The following is a 25,632-nucleotide window of genomic DNA, read 5'->3' on the forward strand; positions in this document are numbered from 1 at the left end:
ATTGGGGCCCAAACGCGGTGGAACGTACAAATGCTCATTCCGCCCTGGAGGTGGAATACTCCCTAAAGATTTACACCTCATTGTGCAGAGCGAATGCTGAAGAAGAAGAAGCAAGAAAATGATGGCAGCCAAAGTATTGGACTCCGGTGCTAAGCTCTTGGCAGAGATTGTAACTTACGCAACAAGATCCCCATGCGGTCATTCAGCAGGGGCACAAGTTTATTGAGGAGTTCCATCATAGGCAAGAAGGTGTCCAACATCCCTTGAGGAAGAAGACTAAACATGTTCTGGGCAGTTGCGTTCACCAATAACGGTGTCAGCTGAGTTATGGTCGCGAGGTACCTGTGAAACAGAAATGAATTGGAATGTTATAGAGGCAAAAAGACAGGACTGGCATTTTTCACAAGATGAGTATATCATTGAGACTTGACTTCTATGTCATATGATGCAGATTTATGCAGAATCACAAAAATATGCCGACCATTATTGATGAAAATACAGTCCCAATCACAATTGACATCCCTTAATTCCTGTCACTGGCGCGTCAGTGGCACACCATTGCCACGCTATCCAGCGCCTATGTCATAGTAATACAGGCAAAACATAGAGAGATAAGCCTGTCCCTGGTGCGTCACTGGCACATGTACGTTCACACTGTATACTGATGCGAAGCAAGAAGGATGTTAATTGTGAGTTGGACTGTAAAGGAAACAGCTGTAATCTTACTTGTTCCAATCCATCGCATTCATCTTCATGATCATTTTCTGAGTTGTCAGTTCGATAGACGTGAGGTTGAACCCAGGAACATCGGGCAGGTACGGTCCAGTTACATTGACCAGTTTCTCCATAATTCGCCAAGTCTCGAACACGTGTAAGCCAACCTCGGTGAAGTTGACAGGTATATCTTTATAATTTGAGACTTGAATGCTGGTGACATTCCATCTATTTGGTGGTGACGGCATTGTTTCCTTGTACGTAATAGATTCAGTCTGAAATATAAGTGAATAACAGTTAGACACACTGAAAATGGAGTAAAATCTGATGTGCTAGATATACATACTTGCTATTATAGACTTTGAATTTAAAGCCATGACAAGAAAGTACAGTAGAGTCTCTCTACTAAGGACACCCTAAGCTCATCGTTAAAGATTAGTCCAATGTAATACTTACGAAGTTTACCATCATGACAACAAATGGTTCCTTCGATAGTGCCTTCCCAATTGAATCTAAACTGGTGTAACATATCATCTTCTCCATGACCGCGACGTACGTTGGGTTGGCCTTGGGGAACATCGTGGTGAAGAAGGTCCCACCACAGGGGTTCGGGTTCGTCAATAGAGTAACAATCACCTGTAATGTTGCAAAGAATATTATTGAATCTTTTAAAAGTTCAGAGAGGGGAGGCATGGCCAAGTCATAAAGGTGCACACAACTGAAGCACATTCAGGGATGTCACAAATGCTCACAAAATAAGAACAAGAGAAGAAATATTAGAAGACAAGTACATGTACCTTATCTGGTTCAAGTATCATGTTCATGATGCCGTCTATCATAGAAGGGGTCATCGACAACGTCGCGTTCAAGAAGTCACGGACCATAGAGGGTGCTTCGAACATGTCACCAAGTCTGATACCATATTCTGAAATAGACAATCGAACACAAGGAGAATTAGTTAATTGCATTGTACAAGGCAATCACCGGAGTCATCCTTTCATTTCAAGACTGCTGCTGAAATTCTTGGCCTTTTTCAAAGCCGCCTTTTTCAAAGCCACTGATAGGCTCGATGTACAGTGTAGCGGATCGCAGCCTATTTTAATTGGCTACTTACTTGTCATCTTTTCCATCCTCTTGTTTATCTCAAGGACAAACATATCAACGACCTTGACCGATATTTTCATCATTTTCCACATTTCTGGAGGCAAGACATTCTCCATTACCTCCATCGACTTCAGGATGGTGGTAAAGATCCTGGAAGAGAAGAGAGTGTTTCGTATTGTAAACTGGAAAACTTTTGTGCCGCTACATTTTGTATATTGTCGGTTTTATTGTCGGTTTTAATCTATATTTTAGCTCCACCCTCGCGGTTTGGGTGAGACAACCAATACCGCCAGTTTGGTATCAATTCCTTAAACAGAATTATAGTTACCCAAGCATATCCTGCTGAGTGGCATTCTCAAACATCTGCACCAGGTTGTTGAAGGCCGTCTCATAACGCTTAGCCTTCTCGCCAATATCCATAAACATCGTCACCGTGTTTGAGTTGTAGGTGCCGGCGACCATCTTTTCAATAGTGTCATAAAGACGCTTGCCGCTCTCGACGGCAGCGATCCAATCCATTTTTGGTGGTGCTGTTGTGTTCATTAGACTGATCATCTGCCGAAATGATTAATACTTTCTTTTTAAATTTCTCCTTTGCGATAGTAACCATGGGAATACCTAACAGTGAGCAAGGGGCCGGACGAATACTAATTGTGATTTTGGCTGTACTCAAAAGAGATGAATTGAGTGTTTCACATAACCGTCGGACTCTTTTTCTCTCACCCCATGTCAGCTTGGGGACCCCGCTTTTGGGGGTAAATACTATAATGGTGGCTGGTCCCTCCATCTGCAATGGAGTGTCAGCTGGTTTCCTCCATCTAACTCTGTCCGGGGTTATTTGACATGGTGCCCTATGTATTCAACAGTTCAACATTACATCAACCCTAGAACATATACCTTCCACAGATACTTACATTTTCGATAACTTTATCAGTGCCAGTATTGAGTTCATTCATCAACTTCTGAACATCTAGGGTACAGAAGTATTGTAGCATCTCCTTCAGAGGCACGCGGGGTGGTATTGCCAGGTATGTACGAACGGTTGTCTCATCACACAGGGCTTGGGTTAGGTTGGGCTGCATGAAGAACTTGGTGGACTGGAATGAAGAAGGAAGTTTTAACATCGAATAAGACGGCATCCTTTTTTGATAAAAGGGTAGGCCTGCAATCATTGAATATAACCTCAGTAAGTGAATAGTTACAACTGCATAAGCTGAACTTGCTAGGCATTTAGGACGCCTCTACCAGCAGGCCCTATTATATTCAAGACAAACCAAATTTGGTCAACTGAAATAGTAAAGGAGGTCCAAATACCTTGGCTGGGTCCATCATCATTTTTCCAATAGCCTCCATCATGTCTGGTCCATACTCAGTTACATACATGATTGCCTTGCCAAGCACTGTTGTATTGCCTAACAATACATCTGAAAAGTATAGCCTGGTATTTAAGACATGTGTAAGAGAGTGACCTGATGATACAACTGTGTACTTTTAAAGCAATGCTGTTGGCTAAGAAAGTGACCTGATAAAACTCTGTACTTTTTTAAAGTGTCCAAGAAAGTGACCTGATGATACAACTCTGTACTTTTTTAAAGTAGGGCCGACATGACATGACTCGGCAAAGTTGGCCACTCAACCGCACCAGGCCCTCATCTTGAAAGAGGTTAATTAAACCCTTCCTTTTTTCCTTGGCAACAATTGGCTCTAAAGGTAACCTTTTATACACTCACCAGCAGTAGAGCTGAGCTGTGTGTTCATAAGGTCCACAGTGAGTGTCATCATCTTGATGGCCTGGCCTACTGACTGCCAGGCAGAGCTGTTCTCAAAGATCGGCCCGAGAGTCTCCACGACCATGGCAACACTGAAAAGGCAAACGGAGAAATCCAATCAATTGAAAGTCAACAACTCAGGTAAACTTAGAGGAGCTTAAGCAGGTACAGGTGCTATGTAGGGGGTGCAAGGTACAAAGTCCCTGGTAGTTCCAGCTATGGCCGCAAAAAATGCATCAGAGTTCTCATAGATCCTGGATACTTCTCATTTTGAGTCGCTGCCCAGTCCTCATTTATGTGTTTTGGGGGTAAATTTAATAGATTTTCAACTTAAAGCAGTGACCCAGGTCAAGGCTGAACCCATGACCTTTCGGCCGGACACAGACCACTGCCCCACAACACTTGCCTCGAGTACGACATCTGATTCATCAGAGTCTGCGGTACTGTCTGCCACTTGGGGTCGCTGAATGATGCACCAATCGTCATCAACGTCTGGTTCCACTTTATGAGTGTCTTGTCCATCGAGACAGAGATGTTCATGATCATCTTGTACATTTCGTAACCCTTCATGACCGAATCGCTAAGGTACTTTGTGGTCGTGGTTGTCGAGTTCATGGGTCCAAATATCTCACCAAACTGAAAAGAAGAAGTCAAAGATTTACAACAGTTGGATACTGTGATATTTCCTGACATAAATTACCAATTTTTGGAATTGATTTCTCTTTCTGAAATATACATGAACACCTACCTTTTTCTCATATTTTGTGAGATCAAACTTGGTCTGCCATCTTTTGACAAAGTCGTAGAACTTGCTGTTGCAGAGCTGAGCCTGGATCTGTTTTATATCCATGGAGGCCGGGAGTCCTAGGAACGCACGAGCGCTTGTTTCATTGCAGAGGATTCCTTCCAGTTTGGCAGCATCCTTGGATACAAGCTAGAATGGAGAAGGGTAGATTTCTATGACAAGTGTACACTAAGAAAGAAAGAATGATATGGTGTCTTAATGGCTGATGGTGTGAAAAGGAAGTTACTTGCCAAAGATCACACACAAATGGCCAAAAGCAGGACAAACCTAACAAGCAAATGCGTTGAATATCCAAATAGTTAAAGCCAAATAGTTAAAGCCAAATAGTTAAAGCCTGTAGAAGTAGAACAGCAGTTTTCCTAAGGTGATTGTTTGAGATACAACACTACCATAACATACCATGTTGACGCTATTTAGCTATTTTTCTTATAGTTCTGGCCAAAGGTACTTAGTTCAACTGAGGAATGTGACCACATCAAATTTACCAAAAGATGCTGAAGAAACAGAGAACAGCTCTTCCACGCTGTCAACTGAAAGTGGCTGCTCAGGGCTGTGTCGCATTACTATTTGTTGTCACGTTATTACAGTTTAGTGACAAGAGGTCAGCCAGGTACTCCTGCGGCTAGATCTATCTGAGAAACACTTTAGGAACAATAGACATCGTATAACGTGATCATTTTGCAATTCATGCTCACCATGAGTGTTTCAGGCTTGAACAAAGCCTCAATGATGCCTGTCATTATGTCGGGTCCATACTTCGCCATCTCCTTGGCAACATTCAACATCGGTTCCTCGTAAAGCATGCCGCTATTGATGATTTCTGAAATTTTTGAAATCAGAGAGGTTGTCAAACTTAACAACTTAGCAACCATACATTTCTAACTACGTTATCACAAAATAAACAAACAGGGGATTTGGCAAAACATCGACAAAATGAGGTTAACAAACCTATGATGGACGTTAGCATGTCGTGCATGAGATCGGTCATCTCAATGATCTGGTGAAGGATGGGACTTTTGGCAATATCAGGATACATCTGCAGACCGGACACACTCTGGGCAATACCCACAACCAACCTGAAATAAACCAAGATGGTTACCTCAATTCTACAAAAGTTGAAGATGTAAAGTATGTTATGTAAAAATACATGACGCTGCCTTAATCTTTCAGTAACATATTTTTCCAATTTCCTGTGGATTTATCAAAAGTGATGGATAGACAAGTTACGCGTATATTATGTGCGACTCACGGGCTGAGTGGCGTGCCACTGACGTGATTTAAGGGATGTTAATTGTGATTTGGACTGTATCCCTACACTTACTGATCAATCCCTGCCTGCGTGTCAGATGCCATGAACCCTTGCCATATCTTCTCAAATTCAATTTTACTCAGAACCGTGATCAACCCTTCGTAGTCCTTCCAATGTTTCATGACGGTATCCACCAAACCTTTGCCAGATTCTGCTAGGTCGGTCCAGTTCCAGTTCATTGGGACTTTAGACTTTTCAAACTGTAGGAAAGAAGAAATATGAATGAGTGGGGGGATGAGGCAGCCTCAAGTGCAGGCAAGGGGTATGGCCAAGCTGCCAAACAAACAGGGTGGCCAAACTGATGACTAAAGCCTTATAACCCTCTTGGCACGAAGAGGTCAATTAAGCAAGAAAGTAATGTAATAGCACGGAACTTATCTAGTCCAACATGTCATAGTAGATTTTCAAGATGAGATCGACAGAGCTCAGAGGTATTCTTAGGTATTTTCAAATGGGGTATTCAAAACAAAGAAGACAAACCATATCTGATCAGGCTATTAACTTATGGCTCATTTCAAACAAAGCAATACAAAATGGCCGCCACCTCTGGTTTGCTAAAAAAAACAAAACAACAACCAGCGCATTTTCACCATACAAAAAATTAATGATTGTCTGCCTTTAAAGCCAGATGAAAGGCAGAGACAGATATGCATGCACACATGCACTCAGAACCTGCTTTAGAAAATGTTATAGTCCTATCCTTCCTCCTTCCTCGGTCAAGAACAACAGGCACTCACCGAATCAATGATCTTCTTGATATCGAAGTTTGCCATCAACTCGTCCATGATGGCTGTATTATTGAGACGACACAATCTCTCCTTGATGTACTTGTCAAGAACATCCGGCTTCGGCGTAATGAGGAAGCTGGTAATCCCCGGTCTGTCGCACATAACTCTCAACAATGCCTCTTGGGAATTGGGAACAAGTGAGGAACTTGCATTATCAATTGCTTGTATGAAAACGTTCAATTTGGTCTGGTCGACTTGGGCGTTTATCAATGTGCTGATGACTTCGGGGCCTTCAACGGTTAGCCACTTGGATAGCATGTCTTCTACACTTGTGGCATTCTTCAGTATTCCTCCAAAGGTCAGTTTGACATCTGCAATAAAATGGTAGACCTGCAGTCCTTCTTCAACTCCTAAACATTCGCAAATGAGGTGAACCACCTGCTTGAGTTGTATGTGAGGAATCGCAATTTTTCTGTTTTCATGAAAACGTTGGACGGACGGGCTGACCCTAGGATGACAATACTTCTCGATCAGCCTTGCGGTGTTCGAGGGTTTAAAAATCTGAATCATGGGAAAATACTTACTCGGTGTTTGTTTGAAGATGACGCTGACGATATCAAAGATATGTTTGACCTTGTAGAAGACGTCCTTGATATCGATCCAGATGGTTGAGTTGGGCATGGTCTCTTGAATGATTGAGCTGACCAGAGGATCAAGCTGGTTCATAACCGTTCCAAAGCTGCAACGGAGAAGAACAATTAACAAATATTTCATTTGTTCTGTATACAACCCTCAGGTCAAAGTACAGTAGAAATTTCCTTAGCGGACAGTGAGTGACCTCTCTATTAAAGGACACTAAATTTTGGTCCCAAATTGGTCGTTTCCATTCAATTTGACCTATCTAATCAGGACACCTTTCTATTACAGACAGCATTTGTCAAGGTGTCTGTAATAGAGAGGTTCTACTATATATCTATCACTGCTGTTCCGGGCCATTAATGGTCCAAGAGCAAGTAGGCCTAAGTATTTTCGGGACTTTTGTGTGAGCAATTCATTTTATGTTTGGAGACAGTTTTATTGAGTAGTTTTGAGTATCATATATGTGGAGTCAAACGTCGTCGTGAAAGCAACTATCGTAGAAGTCTGAATCGAGTACTGAGGCCAGCCATTTTAACGGGATAACAGTGAATTTATACCGTGGTGTCAAATAGGATGTTTGAAGTGTAGTGACAATAGTCTGCACAGAGCTATAGTGCAATATAGAGTGTTGTTAAGTACAATGACGCGTGAGTGGAACAGAAAACAAGTAGACAGGTGTTCGAAACGAACCAATTTTTTTTTTTTTTATAAAGTAATTATCAGCCATAAAAAATTTGAAAGTCAACCAACACCAAGTAAATATTATTTTAATCTCAGTCATCAAAAACTTAACACTTGACATACAGTCCAAATATCGTCATCCCTAAATTCGTCCTTGGTACATCACGGGCGTGTCAATGTTGTCTCGGTACCACTGGGTAGGTTGTGCGCAAAATGCGCAAAACATAGAGATAAGCGCGTCTCTGGTGCATCATTGAGGTGCAACTCGGTGCGCAACATGACGCGAAGAATTATGTATGTTATTTGTGATTTATATTGTAAGGTCAAGAACAGGTGCACTCAAAGATCATGTGGTTATTACTCATCGAACACTCTGAGATAGGCCCGGCCCAGTCTAGCGGATTATCCCTTCAGGAAGTTTACTTATTGTACACGATCTCTATATAATATCATCATTCAAATGACATTCTACACCCGAATATAAAACAGGTTTTTCAGTTTCTATGCCTATTTGGCAAATATCCAACTGCCATTATCAGATTCAGCGAATCCAGTTTTTTACGACATGTACGTACAAGTGGACGTCATAAAAACCAATCAGAAAATACAATCAATTGCAATTATATAGCTGTACTTCAACTCGTTCGAAAACCTTGTGTTCGAGTCCATTTGACTCGTGTGACCTGTGTCTTGGTCATTTGAACAACCTAGCGAGTGCATCTGACTACTCAAAATGACCTAAAACCGGTCAGTAACTTGGTTAAATCTACTGCGCCATCTGCGAGCGGAATTTCGTTGCCCTTTATGAGACTTTCCACCTCCATTTCCCTAAGTGGTGATGACGTCTATTCAAAACTCACATTGCAAATGTTGCGTTCACCTCCGACATGTTCTTGCCGACGATATCTTCGATCATTTGGCCCGTCCGCCTCAGCATAGAGGATATCTTGACGATCGTTGGAACGACATTGGTCACATCCTTCATGATGTCAAAGGTCAAGACGCTATCGAACATCGAAGCGATGTCATCGAATGCGGCCGATATGTCGTATTCTCCGACGAAACCAGCTATCCTGGATGCCTGTATGAAAGATATTTGAAACGTGAAAAACATTTCAGGATAATTTTTTTATTTTGTAAGATTCATTTTCAAAAGAAAACCTTGTGGGTCACTTTTTTATGTAAGATTCATTTTCAATGAAATTTTTTGTGTGTGCATGTAACTTTGTTGTACGTGAGACTCAGAAGAAATAGAAAATCTTGTGTTTAACCAATTATATGTAAGATCTATTTTCGATAGAAAATCTTGCATGAGTGTAACTTATTTTCAAATGAAATTCATTTCCACTGGAAAGTTGGGACCAGGTCGGTCAAAAAGTGAGTGACCCTGACACACTTCAACAAAGTAGCACACCTAATAACACCATAATATTCGAATTCTTCCGAATAATCATCAAAAATTCGCTGACCAAAATTGTCGACCTTTTCATTGAACATCATTCTTCGTAGCTTATTCTGCGATCAGGAACTCAAATAGGTTCATTACATTAGTATTATTTTGAAACAAGATTCAGGTCAAAGTAAATTACTCTGCCCAATGCAATTTTCATAGGAGATGAGAGTCAAATTGTGCAATGTTGATCATCTTGATTAGTAAACTTTGATCTGCATCTTGCTTTTTATGCAATTTTGGAACTCTTCCATGACATTTTAGGTCACATACAAATTATCAAGGGTCTTGACCCATATCAACGGTCAAGAAGCAGTTCAGAGATAGGGGTGTTAAAAAATAGAGTTAGTCATACGGGTGTAACAGTAACCACAACATAATGTAATGTTACTAATCACAACAATAATAATACTTGACCTTCAGTGACTGATATTGGTCATCATCAAAATGAGGTAATTTTTTTTCAGTCAAGAGGGAACATGAATTTAATAGTTGACCATAGGCATCACCATTTTCACTAGAACTTAAAATCCTTAAAAGCAATTTATTCCTTCAAAACATAGTGAATGGCTATTTAAAACAAGGGAGGCTGTTCTCTGGTGGCAATAGAACAGGCTCCCACCTTTGAAATTGGCATTCACTTCGTTTTGAAAGAGGTTGTCCTTGATAGAGAGGTTCTACCGTATTTCATATTTCATTCCTCTTCATTGCTTCCCAAACCTGATTGACCTACAAGAAAGCTTATTTACGACTAAGAAGATCAAATTGACATATTTTTGCCCGGCCTGGATTCTTGACAACTTCTGCTGGCCATCTTGATAAGAATTTTCTTACTGATTTCATTATAAGGGTAAAATTACATTCGAAAAAATAGCCCCATAACTTGTGAGATTAAAACTACAGTCGAACTTCCCTTAGCAGACACCTCTCTATTAGGGACAATAGGTTTGGTCCCAAATTGGTTGTTTCCATTCAATTTGACCTCTCTAATCAGGACACCTTTCTAGGACAGCATTTGTCAGTCCCGAGGGTGTTCTATTATAGCGATCTACTGTACATGAACTTACGACTTGGAAGATGAACTTGACGTCTATTTGGTGCTGGACTTGATCGACTAGGTCCGGGATCTTGTCGTCTTTGATACGACAGAGTTGAAGCGCCACCTTCTGGACATCAGCCTCTTTACTGAATATCAAATACTGCTTTAAACGTGTCTCATTGCACGCAATTCCTTTGAAGTCGATGTAGCCAATGAGGTTGTAGAGCTGAAATCATAAATAATGATAATAATAACAACAATATTGAATTCTTATAAAGCACTTTTCCAGCTTTCCCTGTTCAAAGCGCTTTTGGGATATCATATTGTTATGCCCGTCTCCACAGAAATCCATATGGGGTTTCAAGGGCTCACTTGAACTCAACCAGTAGGGGAACCTGAGCAGCGCAAGCGACTTGACCAGGAGCCAAACCCGGCAATAAAAGAAAGTCCTAAAAAGATATGGTGCGAGATGTGTCAGAAAATGTGCACAAGGCTCCAAAAACTTCTGTAATTTTCGGATAGCGCTCTCCAGACAGACACCCATCAAAAGTGCCTGCTTTTAACCTCCAGACATCTCTCATCATAAACTTCCAAGGACTGCAACACAACAATGTAACTGCAGTGGATTTACCTCCCTTAGCGGACACCTCTCTAATAAGGACCACCTCTCTATTAAGGACACTAGTTTATGGTCCCAAATTGGTACTTTCCATTCAATTTGACCTCTCTTGTCAGGCCACCTCTCTTTTAAGGACAGCATTTGTCAGTCCCGAGGGTGTCCTTATTAGAGAGGTTCTACTGTATATAGGCTTGAAAATCAATGCATTTTATCATAAAAATGATCAAAGAAGTTAGGTGACCATACAAGTAGATCAATCATCAAACCCTAAATTGTTTGGTTCTGTGTCAAAGAATGTCCCAATATTTTCCCCACAACAAAAGGGCCTTTACACCACAAGGCAATGAAATATTTACTCAACCCGGTGTGTGTGCAGTGTGCATAGATAAGGCGTTGCACAGGTATAGGCATTACATTATACCGCTGCCCTGCTATTGTCAGTACATGTGCACCAAACAAGCACAACAGTGCAGAAAATTCTTCAAATTATACCATAATAGAGTACGGCAGTTTACATGCCGTTTTTTAGGTGAAAGCAAATTATGTACGAACTGTTTATAATTTTTGTAACAATGTTGACGAGTTTTTTGATGGGGGAGTCATGTTTAGGTATATGTAATGGGTTCATTCAGGTTTCATAACTGTCTTCTCCACGTTTGTGGTTGAATTTTTGACAACAGGTGAAGCTCCACATGCCTATGTAAGGCTGCGAAGGAATGATCTCATCATGAGATGACGTCTCTGTCACAGAATATTCCGATACCAGCACTACTTTTTACACTTCCTACATTTTAATGCAAGTATCAATTCGTTTCTTGTACCCCCTCCTCAAGGGTAGTTAAGCTATCACCACTAATCTTTGCCGATGCTTGAGTAGTATTTATTTTTCCTTTAGTGAAAATTTGGCGAAGCTGGAAAGAATAAGGATGCTAATGTGTCGATGTCTTGTCGAACATACAGCCTTACCCAGTAAAATTAGTCCGGTTACTTTATATGATGGTGACAACTGATCTATTGTTGATGGTGATGTCTTGACGAAAGAAAAAGTAGCATTGGTGAAAAAAGGGTGATGCTTGAGCCTTAAGATGTCGTTAAAGGGTGATAAGGTGTCGTACCCTTGAGGAGGGGGGGGTACAAGACACGAATTGATACATGCATAAATCACTCAAGCTTCTATCTCAAAATGCTTCGGTTTTACATCTGCATTTTTCCTTGTACTAATATTAACAAATTCAAATGGGATATTCACGTCCGATTAAAAACATATTATCTTACTGGTACATGGACGCAATATCACTCCGGCATTACTAATTTTGGTTGTCGCATTCACAGTTTATCAGGCAAATGGAAGGGGTGTCGGGTGATTACATTATACGCTGTTACCCCTGCTGTCTGCCTGAACAACTGCAAAAGTCATCACCACATTTGGCATCACTACGTTTATGCATGAGCGAAATCGCATAAAAATTTAATAATTTTGTCCTTGATTGGAGACGGTGATATTGGCAAAGAGAAAATTTTTTTTTTTTAAATCATAAGTTATCAATCCAGAAGTAGGGTCAGTAGGCTACTGCGATATCATCAGAGCGTTTCATTAATAAATAAAGATTAAGACCGTCATAGCTATGGAAAGTTTTGACGACATGTACCTATGGAAAGTTTTGACGACATGTACCTATGGAAAGTTTTGACCTGAAAACAGGACAAGTTCAAAAAGGGGTGTTTACCCATTAACTTTAGAAGGATCCATGCAATAACAATAACATATGATAATTTCTTCTTTTTTTTTTTTAACACACTCGAATTGTTGATCAGAACCATTTAGAAAGTAGGCCATATAAAAGAAAACTTATGAAAGGGGAATATTGTATTAAGCGAAGTTGATCAAAGTTGTTCTCAGAGTAGGCTGATTTTTTAGTTAGAACTGGTTATGGTAAGAGTTAACTAGTAAACAATCCGAGAGGATAGTGTCATCACAACTAGTGTTAGAGTCCATTTAAAGGCCTACGCCCTCCGTTAAAAATTCTTGAAATTTGTAATTAAATTTGAAATTTTCCAATTGCGTAGATACATATCAGATATGAATTTCAGCGTTGCCGTTCTGTAGACAGATATGACAAAAACTATCAACACCAAGTGCCAGCAAACTCGTATGCCTAATAACTGCACTACCGAATAATTGTGTATAGTTATATTTTATTTCCCTGGACCACCAGTAATTACAAATGGCGTACCCCTTTAAAACTGCTGACATGACACATTCAAAGGTTTACCTAATTTGCGGCAAGTCTCGGCACTTAAGCATCCATTATTGCAAGTAAGCTAAATACCATTGCTGTCGTATTAACAGTCATGTGATGCGGACAGTGCTGTTAATAAGTTTATCTAGATTGATAGGACATGATATAAATATTCGGGTGATTTATAGCTTCCACACAGTCATCTGATAAATAATCATGGACTCCTAAAAATGTATCACCAAAAAAGTTTTTTAAAAAATGGAAATGTATCTGGCACACTTAACCTTCTTCTCAGAAATCGATTTCATATGTAATATACATTGTAAGCCTAAAATAAGGTTGCATCTGAGGTAAGTTTTGAAGTCCAGCAGATTTGAAGAAACAATGCCGTAGTGTCGTTATAATCATGTATACAAATTTGCTGACACTCGGAAACTATAGTATTTGTATATCTGTCTTCACAGTGGTATTGTTGAAGTTTATATCCCGTACGTCTTCACGCGATTCAAAATTTTCAAATTCAATTACAAATTTCAAATATTACGTATGGCATAGCCCTTTAAATTCCAAACATGAACACAAGGTCAACGATTACGCTGTAACTGTACATTCCTAGTTACAGTCAGGCCCACTCGCCAATTATTGCCCACTAAAAAATAATAAGCGGTGTCAGACACGATTTGACCTGCGAACCCGGAGCAAAGTCCTCATCAGTTGTGACATGGCTGGACAATAGTACAATGCACTTCATCAGGAAGCATCAGGAAATACAGTGCGCCTGTACTCAGCAAAAGCTCGATCAATCTCAATCTCGTTGCAACCCAATGCCAATAAAATTATTTTCTCTGATGTCTAGCTGTTCTATTGTGTCGGGAAGTTAGCCAGCAATATTTCAAAAGCATATTTTATGATTGTTTTCTTTGCAGATCTGCATGGTGAACTATATGTACTTAAAAAGTTTTTCAGCAGTTTTGATAATCAGTAATTTCATGCTACTGGCAATGAAGATCAACCTGTTGTTTTACCGAAAACCAGGCCAATGATGTTGATTACTTGGAGACAACAAACAATATTGCCATAATTGCCTCATCAAGCGTGTTAAATGAAAATACTTCTATGTTTTTATCTCCATTTTGAAGCCTCAAATATGTAAAGTTATTACCGGTACAAGCACCAGTATCTATACAGAAATAGATTTAACAGCCAAGGCCATAACCATTACAGAGTTTTTCCTCTGTTTCCAACCAACATGATCTCCGAAAATGTATCAAGGTCATAACAATAACTCCAAATGAAATTTTGTCAACACCTGACATGTCAACATTGTGGTGATGATATGTTGTTGGAGGTACATTGTAGTTGTTGTATAAAAGCAAAATCAGATAAATCAAACAAATAAATAACACTTGATACAGATAGTCATAAAGAGGAATCTCGATAATGTTTTGAAGTGTCAGTTCTTATGCTTGTCTATAGGACAGATTTGCATTTGAAATACAAAATATATTTAGTGCCAGGTGCTACAATTCTCTGAGGGTGTTGACCCAAGTATAGAGAGAACTGCCAAGGAAAGGAGGAAGTGGAGAAATCTTGTCTCTTCAACCTACCTCTTGCAAATTGATGCTAGCATTCAACAAGGCATCCACTGTCTGTGCATCGAGTACCTTCATATCGTACACCAGAATCTGCTTGACTTTATCCCGGTCTTTGAAAAAATTGCCAAGTTGTAAACTTGTGTCTGAAAGTTGAAAAATACAATTTGTTGATACAATGTAAATATAGGAAAATGAAAATGTTGTCTCCCTGTTCGTCTCAACTTCAAGGGGAAACGCTCTCTGGAGAATATAGCCTCAATGTGCGGAGGGACCACTGAAGAAAAGTATCTCATCACAGTACAAGTCGAACTCACTCAAGAATCTTTTTACTTCTGGTTTATTGAAGACCTCCTTCATCCCATCAAGGGCTTCCAGACTCTTTGGCAACTTTTGTAGCAAGGAGCCCGAGCTGCCATTGGCTTTGGCTAATGGCTCAAGATTCTTGAATAAGTTGGAGATCCTGAAAATATAAGGCAGAGTACTTGAATTACAGTAATATATACATGTTTTGTCTTACGACATACTGGTACTCCTCACCTATATTAGAGAGGTTAAGAAGAATTTCTGACTTTTTCGTCATCGAGTTAAACAACATTTTCAAATTGTTAAACCAAATCTATATCCACAGGATTATTTGAAATTCTAATACGGACATTAGCACAAGGCAAAAATAATAATGTGGTCATATTCCAAGTCGGGGAGGGGGGGGGGTGGCACCACTCCCGACTTTGATTTGAATACGACTTCATTATTTGCTGCTTATTCTTTGGATAAACAAGTAAAGATAGTTAATCAGTGTGAGAAATCATACTTCAAATTAGTTCAATATAAGCTGTCTCAAAATGACTGTAATGCAGTCACAAAGATGAGTCGGAGACAGAAATTCATCTTAACTTCTCTAATATCTGTTCATGCACCAGCTTTGGGCACCGAGAAGGGTTAATGTGATACACACAGAATAAAACTTTTATAGACTTTTGGCAAAATGAGATAATGCTTTCATTAAAAGTCACCTAATCTAACTCTGCTGATAACCCTTCATCACTCAACCACCAGCGCTTGTAAAGATTGTTCAAGTGAGGATTACCTACATGCAAGGTTATATATATTCATGAAGAACAAACATCCGAAGAAAATGTGTTGATCTAATGTTGTCGAAAACAAGGGTTGGACAAACCTGCACCAAAAATATCCCATGGCCTACCAACCTGATCAAACACTTTTGTCAAAAGATCACTGTTAAAATATGCTTAAATATTATCAGATTTGTGATTTGAGACCAAAGAAAATTTGTCAAGTGTACTGTGAAAAGGGGCAGGGTCGTTCCTATGTGTCCCCAAATCAACAGGGTTCTATGTGTTTTAAAGTCTATCGATGAGGGCACCATACACATTAGAGCATTCACCTCCAAGGTGGCAGGACTGATGCAGGTCTGGCAACCTAGGAGCCGAAAATCCTGCTCTTGTCATTTGAACTTCTCTTTTTTGGTCAATTTACCCAGTTAATGTGCATGTATTTTTGTGGATACCATGTTCAATATGAAAAGTGATCACTGAATTCATCATGATATTAGTGCAATTTTGCTTCGCCGCTATTAAAAATGTTTTCTGGATTTTGCCGATGACCTACAAATCACAGACCTCAGTCACTGCATAACCACACCGATAGAAGGCTCAAGAACTTGTTGAGAAGAAAATACGTCATGACTGATTCAAACAAACAAGCTTTGTTGAGTGAGATGATACGAGATGGTACAAACTAGTACCTACACCGTAGAACCTTGTACCTAAACAAGACAGGAGTGTCATTCGCATTGTCATGACATACATGTTAGCCAACCACGGTTTATGAGCTTATGAATAGCTGCCCAACAGGGGTATGCGCTCAAACTCAAAGATCCCTTTGATAATCTTTCCTAAGATATATGTGTGTGACCCACATAAGAATATTAAATTGTTATACATATATTGCTAACGTGGGTAACACTGATAGAATACTGATATGAGCAAATATAGGCAGGCCTCTGGCAAATATAATAACCAGACATAATTCATCAAAGATCTTGTTTTTTTCTTTTGCCAATTGAAGTATTCCTGATCACGTGCTGCCATAATGCCACGGAAAATTGACTTTGTACGATTCACCTTGATGGCTTTAGCTTTTAGCAGCATGGACTGATTATTGGACAGGTCTGAATCACCCACACAAGTTTTGGATCAATTGTTCCTAAAAATGCACTTACACAATGTAATTGAAGCTTTGTGTGAGCAGATTTAGAAACGATGAATACACCACTGTCGGAGGATGGGTTTGATATGTGATACTTTATTTATGGAGGCTGAAAATTATGGAATTTATCTCTAATCAATGCCCTATCAACATATACATTGAAATAAGTTGAGAGCCTGTCTGTCTCAAAACAATAGATGCATCATGAAGTCGTACACAAGTTTCTAAATCGAACCCTATTGCAGACCATACATGTTCATCGTTTTAAACATGAAATAAGACTGTACATTTTCTCGGGCAGTAAAAATGTAAAAAGATTTTAGTCACTTCCAATTTATAACACAAATAATGATATAAATACAGGTACCAGTGTGATCAAAATCTCTTATAAACGATAACAGTGTCCACCTAATGATGCATGGTGACAATCACCAAAACAAAAACATACAGGGTGACATAACGACTCGACAAGCAAAGTCCACCAACTATGCAACTCCACCCAAATCAAATAGTGTCAGCAGAAAAGAAAAGAGATTTCTACCACAGACTGAGATTCAGTATAGTACAGTGGAACCTCTCTTAGCGGACAATCGTCTAATAAGGATAGCCTCCCTATTAGGGCACAGGTTTTGGTTCCAAATTTGTCCTTTCCATTCAATTTGACCTCTCTAATGAGGATACCTCTCTATTAAGGACAGTAATTGGCATCCTAGAGGGTATTCATAACAGAGAATCTACTGTGAATATGATTGTACAATATTGCTTTGACCAAATGATTATAGATTCTGGTAGATAAGATGGTCACCGTTTGTTTCCTCCAAGCGTTTCACTGCAGGCTTCTAAACACTTTCAGCGCCCTTTTTCTGTGCCCTGGTGTTGAAAGTGTTAGATGACCATGGGAGAGGACTACTCACCTGGCGCCTGCCTGGGCTGCTTTAGCCGCACTGTCATCAGTATTTGTACATTTATTGTTGATATTGCAAACGAACGACTGCATGAAGTTCATCACACCAGAACTGGGCATGGAACGGGATGGATATGAACCTGAAAAGACGAGAGAGATTCTGTAAGATTTTGATGAATGATGATGAAACCTATAAAAGATCATCTCATCATTTCTTTCCAACCTTTTTTTATGATGTAGGGTGGGATAATTTAGCAATAGCAATAAACTTAGGTTTTTAACTTTAAGATGAAAGGGGGCAAATATCACGTGAGTCGCTTCACTATTATCCATATCAAATTCAGACCAAAATCAAATAAATGCGATGGCAATGTAAAGATTTGATTAAGTTGTGAGTGGCATGGTATTGTATAAAGACAGACAGCGGTCATAAGACTTCACTTCCAACAAAAAATTGTGCTGTGCGTGTTAGTTGTGTGTGTTGTGCTGTTTTTTCTTATTCATACTACACTGCACTAAGACTGAGTGTAAGAGGAAAATGGATCAGTAACTTTACTGCCAAATAACCATTGGTGGAGTATAAATGAATCAATACCAAATGGGTTGTTGGTTGTCACATCCAACACCACAAGGGTGGAGCTGAAATGTAGGATCAAAGCGAGTTGGTAGCCACAATATTGGCCAAAAGGATAGCTCCGTCCAAGCAGAGGGATATTTCTACACAATCAAAAAGGATAGAATATGCCCGCCTTAAACGAGTTAAAATAAAGGGAGGAAAGTCACATTGGGGATGAATAAAGACTAGGAAATGCTTTTACTTAAAATTTCACGTACATTTACACTAGGCATTTATGTACAAAATAGAAGTAAAAGCATTTACTAGTGTTTATTCATATCACCCATTGTCAGAGCATGAGTCATGAGCTTACTTTCTGACACTGAATTTTATAATGGAAATTTTTACCTTTGCATAAATGTTATCTCATACGAATGTCCATGCCGTGGCCTAGTGTTTTTGAACAAGGAAGTAACCTTGTCCATTTAGGGACAGACAGGAGTGCCTGTGTTTATGAAGGTGTGTGTACTGACAACGACATTTGTGACCCACCATGGCAAGATGAGTTGCATGTCGCTCCGAGCTTGACAGGTTGAGACAGGTTGAGACGGACTGGTTGTTCATTTCACTGTTGTCTGCCTTTTGTGAAATCTGAGTATATCAGTTTCTTCTATTATGTCCTAGTGTCATTTTAGGCTCATCTTCTGTTCGACATGCGACTCATTTTGCCGTGGTGGGTCACATTTGTGGGGTCAATGCAGATTTTCTGTATTAGTGTCAGGAGACTTGGCAATAGGTGGCACCCTTTTGGTTAGAACTCGAAATCTGGAAAGCAATTAGAACTATTTCGAATAAAGTGAAGGCCAATTTCAAGGGTTGCAGTCAGTTCTTTGTTTTTCTAAAGAACCCCTTGAAATTGGCATTCACCTCATGTTCTAATTGCTTTAGGATTTCAAAGTTCTTGCCAAAATGGTGGTGCATATGGTCAACCCTTAAATGACATTTTTCAACTCCCAGACATTTGCAAAACTAACTGAATCGAAATGGCCAAATGGTGCTCAAATTGTGATTGGCTTTATTTTCTCTGCTATGCACCAGACCAGTGGATTATCCTATTATATCTTAATCTCTTTATCACAGAACAACATGTACAACGTAACACATAATCGCCAGTTTGATATGACTCCCAGCCAACAAGACAAAAATATCTAACCATTTATTTTAGATTTAGTCATGTTCATTGTGATTTCTTATGGCTCGTAGCTTTGTCTGGTTACTCTAAGGTGCAGTTATCCACATGAGGTTCCATACTTGGCATTCAGAGTTTTTTTTAGATCAGTCTACACAACATCGCTGTTATATTCAGTGCCTATTTCCACAAGAAAATCCTGAAATTCAATTTCAAATTTCAAATTTTGAAATAACGGTGTAGGCCTTTAAGATTATAGTTTTTTTATCTAACAGCATGTTTGCCTCTGATGTCCACTTCAGTTGCCCTGCATATTTCAAGTTTTTTTCTCCAAGAAATTGCTTTATAACAGAAAGTGAGACAGGGCCTTTTTCAGATGGGATGGTGGAACATGCAGATTCACCCATCAATCTTCAAGCTTCTTTGATCATGATTTTAGTTGTGAAACAAGACACTTGATAGAAACTTAACTTGAGGTTTACTTTTTTCTTCCTCTTCCTCATTCCGAATTTGAAGATTATAAAGAACTAACTCAATCTGCATGACTTTGACCCGGAAGAGGCCTATAACTTTAGTTTGAACGTGTCAAAATTCAACTTCTTCACCTGTAAAGCTAGGATTTTGGACTTGCTGGGATAAAATGAAACTGCAGTACTTACATGTTGGTTTTGCTTCTGGTGGCATGGCCTGCCGCACCACAGCTACTATCAAAACTAATGTCAATGGCCAAAGGCATTGAAATGTCAGCACCGCCTAAAAAGAAAAATAGTTTTTAAAGAAGGTTTTTTAACTTATTTCTCAAAAACCATACTTAAATTGCAGATTGTAACAACCATGTATGCGGTAGATAGAGCAAGTGGGAGAGTACAGCTGTGGGCTTAAACTGAAAATTCTGGCAGATTGAAAAGTCCTACTCATTTTACAGATGCTGCTTTGGTGATGTCTTCCAGAAGGATTGTGATGTAGTTGACATTGAACAACTCTGTACACGAGCGATTTTTGTCACTGCAACCTACGACATAGCCATGACAACAGGGCAATTTATAGCGATTCAACCAATCAGAGATCGCTCTCCAAGTTCGATCACCTTGATTGCGAAATGGCTTCTTTGCAAAGTGCTAAAGGTTCTAGTTTTTCAAACCAATTAATTACACACTTTTACATCAAATATTGATAAATCTGTAACCTGAACTACTTTACCCCCCCCCCCCCCCCACCACCACCCAACCTCACTGATGACAATACTCACTGGTTGTCTCACTAGGAGAGTAACATCCTTGCCAAGGAGGAGTCCTAACTGACTGAGGATCCCCATATTGGCCGCTTTTAATCAGGTTTCCTTGCCTCTTACCCTGAAATGACACAAGATAAGACCAAATAACATTGTGTTGTAAGAAAGAAATTTACCAGGATGATTTGCAAAGGATTAAATCTAGACAGTCCTGAATAGAGAAATGGATCTGTAAGACTAATTAGTTCCAGTGGGAGGTCCAGGGATAACTCAAATGCAGGAGGCACAGGCAGGATGGAAGGTGCTCCCACCTGAAAGTGTGCAACTCTTTCTAATGGGCACCCTATCTTTCTCAGCCTCCTGGCTCTGTCCCTGATCCTGTATCAATCATCATCCCATCCTTTTTGCATATAATGTGACCTGTTCGAGCCAAAACAGGCACATATTGCTTGCTCTAAGCTTGGCGGTTGTTCATTTCACTGTCTGCCTTTAGTGAAATCTGAGAACATCAATTTCTTCTTTTGACCGATCTCACTTCTCAGACACACAAGAACTCTATCAAAACAAAAAAATCGGACAAGATTCTGTTTTCAGAGGCCAGGCAGACCAGAGGTAACAATGTTCTCCGGGTAAAACTTTTACCATTTTGTGGGTTTTGGATGAATTATGGTGTTTCTTATTTGGCAAAATGGAGACACTTTAGTTTCACCTTAAAAGAACGAAGTTGCAATTTCACAAAACCGCAATGTAAAATGGCAGCGGATATTTTCAGGTTTTACAGTATCATCTAGCCATTTCACATCAGTACAAAAGCGATCTTCGGTATTTGACATATCCAACACTAATGAGTACACCTGCACCAAGAATTTTTTATAGAATTCTCAGTTCAGCGAGTTCATGATCAGGCAAAACAAGGAAAGGCAGAAACTCGAGAAATTAGGTTTAGATAGTTGAAGAAACTCTCAAGATTTTTTTATTCGATTCACCGAATCCGTACCGACCTTACTAGAAAGATAAAGAAAGTTAAAATCCAACCTCTTAAGAAAGTTCTAAACTTCACCTCAAGATAAATCAATAAGAATTATCAAAATCAAACTCCCGCACACAAATATTCCAATATCAAATACAGTGGAACCTCCCTTAATAGCGGACACCTCTCTATTAAGGACAACCTCTCTATTAGGAACACTCATTTTAGTCCTAAATTGGTTCTTTCCATGCAACTTGACCTCTCTAATCAGGACACCTCTCTATTAAGGACAGCACTTGTCAGTCCCGAGGGTGTCCTTAATAGAGAGGTTCTACTGTACCTTGTAAAAGTCCTATTCCAACTAGACAAAATAAAATCTCCCTCGTCTATCTCCTCTTCACTTTATACACAGCTGACAGTACGAAATCTCCGCTCTGGAAGTGGATTGTGCAATGTAGAATGCCCTTTTCGTAATGAATAGAAACCATGCACCCGTGCGTCTTATGTGAACTCTATGGCCTATTCGAAGAGGCCAAATATAGTCCACCCATTTGATAAACATGAAACCAACTGGGCTTCAAAAAAATGGGGCATGAAGAATAGACGAAAATTAATCCTAATGAATTGTGCCCAGGACGAGTTGTGGCCGACCTCTTTGTAAGAGTTATTCTTAAGGGGACTATAGAAGTGTATACAACTGCGTCATATGATGACCGCCAGAAGGAACATTCTGATAACACAATTCCCAGAGCACCCTGTCTTTTTAATGGGGCACAATAAATCAGTAAATTGCATATCAGAACATGCCGAATTGGGGGGGGGGGGGGCATACCCCACACGGAAACTCAAACTACTAACTATGTAATTCATTACATATTGAAACATCAACTTGTAAAATATGCCATTTCATTTCAACACCTCATTTTGAATTGGCCTGCAAGATGTCAACCCGCCCCCCCCCCCTCCCCGACCCCCATTACACCTGACTACTTTTTAAGTCATTTAAAGGCCTATGCCATTCATTAAACATTTTCAATTTGTAATTGAATTTAAAAAATTGAATTTGACAAATATAAATTTCAACATTGACATTGTGTATTTGTATAACAGTCTAGACAGGATATAATTTGTATTCATGGCAACTGCACTACAGCATTTTGTCATGTACAACAGAGAACAGAAGAACCTACTGCTGCTAGAGCCAGTTAAGGTACTTGCCCAAGGCCACATGAACAGTATGAATTCTAGAAAATGAGAACAATGCACTGAGTCAAGTGCAGTGATTTCTAATGTATTAAATGAGTTTTTTCCTGGAAGCATCCAAACATCTGAGTAGCAGGCCTAATGGTAATTAGCAGATAAGTGCAACTTCCCTGCGAATTGGAATTTATTTGGGTCACAAAATGTGTCAATGGCAGTAAACAATAGGAAAATTAGCTACATGAAACAAGTATCACCTCGCTATGCCAAACCTTTTATCTGACAAAGAGAGTTCCAATCGTGGCAATTTTCCTGTCAGGAGTGACTAGCCACGCATGTCTGTAAGGAGGAGGGAAGCTTATGGTGAATGTTGCCAAGTGCAGTCTTCCTAGGTCAGTACCGCTGCACTCGTAAATTGGGTCACACGAGGGGACAGCAATTAGAAAGGACAATTATTATGATGCAACACTCCATTTTATGGCGAATTATCGACACCGTTGCACAATGATTTGTTAATGTGCGCATATCCAGTACAGTAACATATCATCACATGATGCACAGTGAAATTGAAACATGAAATAAAATGTTGCAGAAACTTGATGTTTTTAAAGGCCTACGCTGTTCCTTAATAAATTTTAATTTGTCTTAAATAAAATTCAAAATTTTCCAATTAAATTGTTTAACGATGTATTGAAGATAAACTTCGACATTCTTGTTATGTAGACAGTATACAATTTTTTTCAAATTTAATTAGAAATGTCAAATTATAAACCGAATTGCATAAGGTTAATTATGAAGTTAATTTCCAAGACCTCACCAGTCAACTTTGCCACATTTATCCTCACAGTAATCGTTCATTGGGTTAAAGGTTCATGCAAACAGAACGATATCCAACAACAGTGTATCATCATACCAAAGTTTCCATAACAATTAAATATCGATTTCACAATAGTTGGACCAGAGCCCTGATGAGACAACCTTTCTCCATATATGATATTCAATGTTGTTTGTACAGTCCAAGTCGCAATTGACATCCATTTGATGCATTTGACACTGAAATTTTCAATTAGGTTTTGATTGCGTTTACTGTTTCCCTTTGTCTCCCAAATCTCAAATATTGTGAAAAGTAAAGGAGTCACAAACATCACCCGGTTTAAAGTAACCCATTCATATAGATTGACTACAACAAAATATGACTTAATAAACTAAAATTCTGTTCCCTTTAAATTAGTCACAACCAAGTTTGACTGTAATTTTATAAACGTCTTGTCAACCGGCGGATCAAGTATATATTGATAGGCAGAGTGATTGATACAGAATGATAGTTCCATAGTCCTTAGCTTGACGAGAACAGCTGCTCAATTTAAAATAAGAAAATGTGGAAGGTTCCGTAAAGGCATCAGAAAGTGTACACAAACATTCTATAGCCTGTTTGTGGAAAGGGATTCTGGAGCTATCATTTGTGTGAATTCCTCTAATGAATAGTCCTGATCCAAAGGACCGCTGAAAAAATAAATTGATCAAAACAAATGATCTATCATGGGTAAATGCCTAAGGGTAAATCCCAGCTACAGTAGAACCTCTCTTAGTGGACACCTCTCCAGTAAGGACAACCTCTCTATCAAGGACACCAGTTTTGATCCCAAATTGATTATTTCCATTCAATTTGACCTCTCTAATCAGGACACCTCTCTATTAAGGACAGCACTTGTCAGTTCCGAGGGTGACCTTAACACAGAGGTTCTACTGTACACTAAAAATCATTTGGAACTGCAAATAGTGGTGAAACACATCAACATTTTTATGAAATAGAGGGGAATGAATTCCTTGAGTCCTTGGACAACCTACTTTTTGTTTTGATTTAATACTACAGTGGAACCTCCCTTAGCAGACACCTCTCTATTAAGGACAACCTCTGCATAAAGGATACTAGGTTTGGACCTAGGTTTGGACTGGTTGTTTCCAGTCAATTTCACCTCTCTAATTAGGACACCTCTCTATCAAAGACAGCACTTGTCAGTCCTGAGGGTGCCCTTAATAGAGAGGTTCTGCTGTATATATATATGTAGAATATCATGTGTTTGTAGGCCTTTGGAGTCTGATTTACTTCCCCTTTAAAATTCCAATCAGGTACTGAAAAGCGAAGGTCTTTGAATATTAATATATATATACTTACTTGCCTCTTACTAGCTTACAAGAGATGTTCCGACGCCAGTCTTGACCCAGTCAAGCTCAGTCCAATATCTTCGAAAGGCCCAGGTCGACAGGCTTATATAAGAGCAGGCAACTATGATCCCAAACCTCCCTCGTCTCACCAAGAACTATACCTAATAAGGCCTTATCATGGGCGTGTCGCACAGGCTTATTCTTTTCAGCAGAACGGAACGGTTCAAATGGGGGGCATTATTTTCTGCTTTTCTATTATTAGCTTCCGAAGTGAAATTTTATAAAATTGTACAAGAATTGGAATTCACAGAGAAATGACGGTTAATAGTGCTGCACAGTTGATTTTGATTTTAATGTCGAAAGGATGAAGGTCGATGGGACCGGATCGATTGAGAGCTCACTAAGCCCTTGGAGGAATTATACTTGACTATAGAAGTATAATTCCTCCAAGCTAAGCCTAGGCTATATCATAGTTTTTGTTATTATAGTTTGACT

At 39.4% G+C, this 25,632-nt stretch overlaps 1 protein-coding gene across 12 annotated transcripts in view; it reads right to left on the reverse strand.

The window, feature by feature from the left end:
* Window positions 1–25,632, reverse strand: part of LOC135492321 (uncharacterized) — an 88,626-nt gene that overhangs the window by 60,945 nt on the left and 2,049 nt on the right. For 11 of the 12 annotated variants that reach the window (XM_064778760.1, XM_064778744.1, XM_064778737.1 and 8 more), the window contains exons 2-24: window positions 20,820–20,922; window positions 20,230–20,323; window positions 17,836–17,965; window positions 15,007–15,152; window positions 14,705–14,835; window positions 10,267–10,464; window positions 8,610–8,830; window positions 7,014–7,168; window positions 6,439–6,800; window positions 5,714–5,901; window positions 5,341–5,468; window positions 5,088–5,212; window positions 4,336–4,521; window positions 3,994–4,223; window positions 3,549–3,679; window positions 3,133–3,242; window positions 2,733–2,915; window positions 2,147–2,373; window positions 1,829–1,968; window positions 1,512–1,639; window positions 1,171–1,350; window positions 727–989; window positions 179–342 (exon numbers count right to left, since the gene is read on the reverse strand). In XM_064778760.1, coding sequence (XP_064634830.1) covers window positions 179–342; window positions 727–989; window positions 1,171–1,350; window positions 1,512–1,639; window positions 1,829–1,968; window positions 2,147–2,373; window positions 2,733–2,915; window positions 3,133–3,242; window positions 3,549–3,679; window positions 3,994–4,223; window positions 4,336–4,521; window positions 5,088–5,212; window positions 5,341–5,468; window positions 5,714–5,901; window positions 6,439–6,800; window positions 7,014–7,168; window positions 8,610–8,830; window positions 10,267–10,464; window positions 14,705–14,835; window positions 15,007–15,152; window positions 17,836–17,965; window positions 20,230–20,323; window positions 20,820–20,885 — 3,886 coding nt within the window. In that variant the 5' untranslated portion in view covers window positions 20,886–20,922. Of the gene's footprint in view, window positions 1–178; window positions 343–726; window positions 990–1,170; window positions 1,351–1,511; window positions 1,640–1,828; window positions 1,969–2,146; window positions 2,374–2,732; window positions 2,916–3,132; window positions 3,243–3,548; window positions 3,680–3,993; window positions 4,224–4,335; window positions 4,522–5,087; window positions 5,213–5,340; window positions 5,469–5,713; window positions 5,902–6,438; window positions 6,801–7,013; window positions 7,169–8,609; window positions 8,831–10,266; window positions 10,465–14,704; window positions 14,836–15,006; window positions 15,153–17,835; window positions 17,966–20,229; window positions 20,324–20,819; window positions 20,923–22,111; window positions 22,249–25,632 lie in introns of those variants that run through there. The other variant, XM_064778728.1, reaches the window with a different exon arrangement.

The sequence above is a fragment of the Lineus longissimus genome, chromosome 1 (genome assembly GCF_910592395.1).
Source record: "Lineus longissimus chromosome 1, tnLinLong1.2, whole genome shotgun sequence".
Lineage (NCBI taxonomy): Eukaryota > Metazoa > Nemertea > Pilidiophora > Heteronemertea > Lineidae > Lineus > Lineus longissimus.